This window comes from Nelumbo nucifera, chromosome 4 (assembly GCF_055504915.1).
Source record: "Nelumbo nucifera cultivar China Antique chromosome 4, China Antique-T2T, whole genome shotgun sequence".
In the NCBI taxonomy this organism is placed as follows: Eukaryota; Viridiplantae; Streptophyta; class Magnoliopsida; order Proteales; family Nelumbonaceae; genus Nelumbo; species Nelumbo nucifera.
In genome coordinates, this window is record NC_142652.1 from 79354159 (window position 1) to 79361297 (window position 7139).

The 7139-nt window shown below is 42.3% G+C and overlaps 1 protein-coding gene across 1 annotated transcript; it reads right to left on the reverse strand.

Moving 5' to 3' along the window:
* Nucleotides 1–4847: 4847 nt before the first annotated feature.
* Nucleotides 4848–5913, reverse strand: LOC104605141 (hydroxyproline-rich glycoprotein family protein). The gene has a single exon (XM_010269774.3). The coding sequence runs from the start codon at nt 5699–5701 to the stop codon at nt 5162–5164; it is 540 nt and encodes a 179-aa protein (XP_010268076.1). The 5' UTR covers nt 5702–5913; the 3' UTR covers nt 4848–5161.
* Between the last annotated feature and the right edge of the window lie 1226 nt (nt 5914–7139).

Here is a 7139-nt window from a genome sequence, read left to right on the forward strand (position 1 = left end):
AATCGACTCTCCTTCCCTCTGCACCACGTTCAAAAGGCTCTCCTATGACTTCGAACACTTCTTACTAGTGATGAAGTGGGTCGTAAACATATCCGCGAACTGCGCCCAGCTTCTGATGGAACCCAGCGCGAGGTTTCTGTACCAGGTCTGAACTACTCCTCTGAATGTGGTGGAGAAAGCCACGCACATACAAGCCTTATCGGCCCCGGTGAGATGCATCTGGGACTGTAATGCGTCTACGTGATCGTTGTGATTAAAGGACCCATCGTACTTGTCTAGAGGCAGCACCTTGAAATCTTTCGGCATCGAGGCCACTAGGAGCTCAGGTGATAGGGGAAGGCCGGCTCAAAAGAGCAGGCGTTGTTCCTGTGGCCACCGAGCTCACATCCTCTCTTTCTCGACCTTGATTTGTTGGATGGTTGGGCTTTGCTGGTGGATCATTCCTTGCTGATGAACGGCGAGTCTTGCGACGTCACCACTGCTACTTCTTTGGTGGAGCGGCATTTGTACTGCTGGCCTCTGTGTTGTCAGGTGCTTCGATCTTACTCCAATTAGTAGGGCGAGGTGGTTTAGAGATTCTCCTCGCCGCTTTCTCTTCGTCGCGTGCTTGGTGCTGGATGTTGCGCAGAACTGAGGGGTCTCTTCTCGAGCCCACGCCTTGGGCCCCGAGCTGACGATCTTCATGACAATTTTGCTGACTACGCCTCTCGGGCTAGCTGGGTTCGGGCCTATCCCTTGAGCTCTCTCTTTGGGAAGCTGGGGAAGTACGTCAGTCGCCTACTGTACCCCACGGCAAGGTCCGTCCCAAGGGAGGGACCAATACCTGCGAAGTTCTTTCCCCACGGGGTGGGGGGGGGGTAGATTGGCAGACGTTCTGGTGAGCCCAATGCTGATTCTGGTTCTGGATTTGCCCTTGATGATGGTTTGTCGACTGGCTTGGTTGCAGTGGTGGGAACTACTGCTGATATTATTGGTAAAAATAGTACTGCTGAAACTGTTGGAACTGGTGGAACTGGTGAATCTGCTACATTTGGATCTGCATCGTTCGAATGCTCGGGATGAGGTCGTTGAACTGGGAGTGCCTGACCCCAAGGGGAATCACGGTTGGCTCCGAGAACATGGCGTTCACCTGGGGGAGCGAGGCACTCACCTATTGGGCAATGTGCGGCACGGACAATGATGAGACCTCGGAGACGGTTAGGGGAATGGTGAACTGGCTGATAGTCACCGAGGGTCCTTGGGGAGCGACTATCTGCTGCTCTTGCCCCCAGTAATGTTCATGTCACTCTTTCCGTTGTATCTAAATGATGCCATTGAGATTGAAACTGAGTCTGAGACTGTAATCAGAATTGGGATGACCTTTCAATCATTTTCACAGACGACGCCAATTGATAGTGCGCGATCTGGATACTCCTAGCTGGAAGATGACTTGGACCCTAGTCGCACGGCGAGCTGGACCAAGCTGCAAAATAAAAGATCAGAGAACCCGAGGTGGCTAACCTGGCGAGGCCACTCCGATTCCTAAGTCAGTATTGTATTGTGGATGCGAGTTGAATACTTGAGTGCTAGAGTGCTAGTGAGAAAATAACCGCACGTATATGTACCCTGGAGGGATCGATGCTCTTATATAGCTGAGCTATCATGGATTTCCCGAAACGGTTTCGGGATCTGTGGCCTGAGTGAATGAGATCCGTTTCCGCTTTATTCAGGGAGTAACGTATTAGTCAATGAAGTTTATCGTCGCCGCCCGATCTGGGCGAGGAAAGGATAAGGCCTGCCGTTACGCGGGGTGATCCCGTGATGTTTGGAGTCTACTGGGAAGCTTTTAAAATCAGTTACGTGTCACTTCGGTTCCTGGGCCCCGATCTTGATTAGGTGCTAGGGTGACTTTATGCCGAAGTGGCGTTATCCACCAGGGTAGGATATGTATATCTTGGCCTCTTCTATAATCAGGAAATGGAAATTTGCCTTCTACTAAACACCATGTTTGATTGGAAATAGGGCAGGTGATAAATATATGATTTATGTCTTCAGAATCTCGACAGAACAATCATTTTGGATTGCAATTGAACCCTATTTTGATATAAGAATTGAACAAAAAGCTGATAATCAACCAAACATTAATAAAAAAAAAACACTTTTTAGAACCCCTTTTGGCAGAAAAAGAAGACGAAAGAAAGAAAGAAAAAGCATTCCCAAGTACAGCTTTAAATTCTTAAAGTCAAAGGCGGTTTTGAAGAGTTCGCATCCTGTTAACCCTCTGGTTCATGGGAAGTGTGTAACTGCAAATAAAAAACAAACATGTTGTCTTCTTCAATTAACAAGGATTTAACGGGATCTCTCCCTTAACGATGGTCCAACCAATTGAACCGGACACTAAATGAAGAAAAACAACAAAATCCAAACTTCTGGACTTCCTCTCTCTAGTTCCAACTCTCCTCCCATCGTATCTCAATATGTTGTGACTAGACCACTGGCGAGATCACATCAACCAACGACCGGTATCTTGTAAGTTCCTCCCCCATTCTCTTCCTCTTTTCCTTATTCAGACATGGTCACGGAGAGGAAGGATAATGAGAGTGTTCATGCGGACATTGAGGTCAAGTTTATGCACCAGGCAATCCAGCAGCTCCCAACAAAGAATAAAGTAGATTAGCAAGAAAGTAGACTGACAGAAATCTTGCCAATAATAGCTTGGTCACACAGCTAGGGGCGTCAATTGGACTGGATTTGGTCCAATTCGATCAAGTCCAATGTGAGTCCATTACAAATGGATCAGGTCCAATCCAATCCATGAATATTTTGGACCGTTTTGGACTGATCCAATTCAATGTTTGGACCATCCAATCTGTTCAAATTCATTTTGATTTAGATTAGTTTCAATCCAAATCTGATTCATTAACATCTATATTCTTATCTTATATTAACGGATCATATATTGGCTTAATCCAACCCAATCCAATATAAATTTATTATGGATGAATTAGGTCCAATCCAATCTAATAAATATTTTGGACCGGATTGGCCTAATGCAATATGCCTTGTTGGAGTTTGATATGTTTGTCATCAAACATAAATAGCGCAAAGGAATAATATAAGTTGGTAGCAATTGAAATTGGAGTTTGATATGTTTGTCATCAAACCTAAATGACCATTCTATTTAACCATCAATCAATTCATTTAATTGCTTTTTCTTTACCCCCGCTCCATCCCCATCCCCATCGCCATCACCTCAAATAACCGTTACTTGTAAAACTTTCTTTTGGTAAACTTATTAAAGAGAAAATGAAAACGATGGCTCGTTTTGAGAATGAATTGACAAATTAAGCTCATTTGACTTAGTTTGGCTGTATAATTAGACCATCTTTTCAAAAAGAAAGAACCAAATTCAAACAGGAAATGCTCTAATTTTTATATATCACTCTAAAATCTATAGAAAGTAAAAAATTGCAATAGAAGAATATAGAATTACTGTTAATTTTTGCTCATGGACAGAGATGGGATTTTCTAAAAAGCGAAAAACCTAGCGAACACCCTGTGCTTGTATGTTATGTTTTCAAGAGATCCAGACTCTGAGCAGAGCTGCATGCCTCTCTCTCTCTCTCTCTCATACACACATACTCACAGCAGTTTTGCTGCTCTAGAAACTCCATACTTCTTCCATTTGGTTTAGTTTAGAGAACCCAATTCGATTAGTTTGAAAACGATTAATTAAGAAAGATTTCTCTTGCTCCTTCCAACATTTATCGTGTTCTAGTTCTATACTAAATGGAACTTCTTTTCAAAATGGCCCACTCCTTAAAGAAGATAAATGAAGTGGTGAGATTTCGAAGTTCCTTCTCCACTTTGTATTCTTTCGGTTTTTGTCGTTTGTTTTTTCTCTTCTCGTTTCATTTCAGTGTGTTGTTTGTTATGCGGTCATGTTGCGTTTGTCTCATCTCGTTGGTTGTTTTCAGTTCTTTCCTTGCTTTATGAATCTCATATTTATCAACCCGATTTGAATTACACCCCCCACCACAAAAAAGAGAAAACTGTTTTTCTGTTCTTCACGGGAGTATTCTTGACGCTTCCGAGACACTCCAAATGCCATTTCATTCATGGACACAGAATGAATTGAATCGGATGAAATGGGGTACGTAGTTGGAAGTAACCATCTACCTTCCTTTTCTTTTAACCCAATTAAATGATTGACTCGTCAGGTACTGAGAGAGTCCATACACTGCTCTCATTCAGGCCTTCACCAGCATTCGAAGTTAACTTGTGCAACTCAAATAGCCAGTTCTCAGGAAATCAGAAAAATAGAACCCAGAACCCAGAAACCAGAGAGTAGTTATATTTTGAATATTTTAATGGCACTACTCGCCACTTGACTGAACTCCATCAGAATTTGAGCATCCCCATCGTCCCCTGCCCCTTCATCCATGAAGATAACCCACCTGCTTGTTTCACATATGCCGAAGAAAACCAATAAATTCCAGCCACCGAGGTGTGTACTGTAATCCACCATGACTGATAGAGAATTTCCCCGAATTCCATGTTACATGGTCTCTGGATTAGTGGATTTGATTCCACGGTCCCCAAATTCCCATTCGTCTTCCACCACCACCATGCAAATTACTTTTTTTTTTTTTTCCTGGCAAACGTAAGAAAAAGAAAGGAGAAAAGAATCACCTTTCAACTTTCCACCTTTTATATTATCATTAAAAACCAAAGGCTGAGAGTCTCTATACCCATTAACCTTCCCTCAATTCTGGCAAAGAGATCATTCAAAAAACACTCGAATAGAGCAGCTATGAATGCCCGAGAGACGATTACAGTTATAACAGTTAAAAAAAAAGAATGTTACGTTAAAGAAAAAATCGCTAGTTTTCCTTATTTTTCTTGAATAACAATGGCATAAATTACATGAGAAAGACCCCATAATTATTACAAATATCAATTTACGCTATAAAGGAGAAAGTGAAAATGAGTGAGAAGAGATCTAAGTTACAGAGAGATGGAATTGGAAACAGAATATTTGCTTAAGTCTTCCTTCTTACTTTCTGCGGCTAGATCGAAATCCCTTCTGTTCTTCTTGCTCCTTCAGATTGTATCGAGATTATAGATCTGCTTGATAATCTGACTGAGCCATTACTAATTATGGTTGGACAATTTGTCCTTCCTAAAGAAAGCAGAAAGAAATCAGAAGAAGAAGAAGACTAGTTGAGAAAATGATTGGGGCCTTCGATTGGATGGAGTTGGAGAAGAACTGAGGACTACCGGGTGGAGTATGATAGTAAAATGGGAAGTAAGGTACAATTGGGTTCGGAGGTGGAGGCCGTGGGTAGATTCCGGCGGGTGGAGGGTACACCGATCCTCCTATGGCGCCCCCGGGCCCACCAGGCGGGTAGCCGGGCTGCCATGGCGGCAGGGGAGGTGGATAATTATTATCGGAACTCGGGGGCAAAGGCGGTGGTGGGCACTCGGATACAGACGACGGCGGGGGTGGCGACGGCGGCGGAAGTGAGGGTGGTGGCGGGGATGGTGGAGGCGGGGAGGGAATTGGGTGGCATGGATTGTCGCAGGCAGAGCACATTGTGCACTCGATCTGGTCTTTGCTAGTTGCCGTTACAGTCGTTGCAGCTGTGAAGGGCGAAAAGCTGGCTGGCAATATCAGGAAAAGACCGAGTAAACATGTTAGAGTTTGGTCGGTTCTGGCCATTCTTGGAAGAAGACGGATCAGGAAATGGAGAGAGAGAAATTCAGAGCAGATACATTGTTAGCTGAAATTCAGAGCAAAGAAGAGAAGAAAGGATTAAGGCAAGATCGGATCTATAGGCGAAGGTTTCAGAGAGCATGCAACAGACGAAGGAAAAAAGCTTCTTGTGTGGTGAGAGAGAGAGAGAGAGAAATGGAGTGCGTTGCAATAATGGGTGAATGGGCTTTTATCTTTTACGCAACGCCATGTCTCCTCTTTCCATCTTGACAAAAAAAAAAAAAAAACAAAAATCAAATAAAGGGACCGCAGACGTTATGACTTATTGGGTTAGAGGTGAAATTTTTAATTTTTAGTTGCTTTTTAACTTTTTTACTTTGGTAAGAAGTAAAAACAAAAAAGATGCTTTATTGCCCAATAGCGAGTGATTCTGTGGAGTGGAAGGTGGAGGGATGGGGACGAGGGGATATTCTCTCATTTAATTATACTTTTGATATTCTGAATTGTAGGATAAGATTGATACTGAGTTCTTATTGGCTAAAGTTGTGTTCCTTCTTTTCATGTGTCAGAAACTTTGACTTTTTGACTTTTTTTTTTTTTTTTTTACATGAGATGAGGGACAAGACTCAAGTGTCGGTCGGTGTCGGTCTGGCGATCAACGGCGGTCCACCGACCATCGTTGTCCAGGCTGGTCCCGTAGGGAGACGTCCCCGCACCACCAGATAAACAGATGTTGTCAACCGAGGTCCGAGACGAAACAAAAGAATATGGTCGACGTTTTCTTCTTTTCTATTCCTTTTTTCTTATATTCATTCAAATTTCATATTGTGCACATCACATGGATGATGGATGGGTGGCTTCCTTTTTGTTGCTGCTGTAATATATAATGTTTATGCTTATAAGTCATATTTATTCAAATATTTCAATTTTTAATTCTAATAAGTGAGTTAAAGCATTTAAATTAAAATATAGCAAAAACATTTTTCAAATTTAAATTTACAATCCTTCTTTTTTTAATCTTTTAATACTTTCAATTTTTATGTAAACACATGCACGTGTATATATCAAATTATCAATGGCGGGTTTGTCTTTTTGTAGGTGGCCGACACAGGGTAAGAGTAATTCTAATTCAAATTGAATTATACTGAGGAGTGGATAGACATGGACTTTCCCCTTAAACTAAGGACTAGAGCTGTGTAGCAGTACGATTGATTTTATCTTATTGTGTTAGAAGGATGAAGGATCCACGAAATCGACTTTCTCGTTTCATATGGCCTACTGAGTACTGGCCCATTAAATTAAGGGCCCATTTGGTCTGTAGGAATAGAGGTGTGGAATTGGATTCTATCCGTTTGGTTGGGTGGAATCAGAATTCCATTCTTGGCATTCTTATTCCCTTTTTATTAGGAAATGAAATCCTATTCCAATTGATTCAAATTCTAAT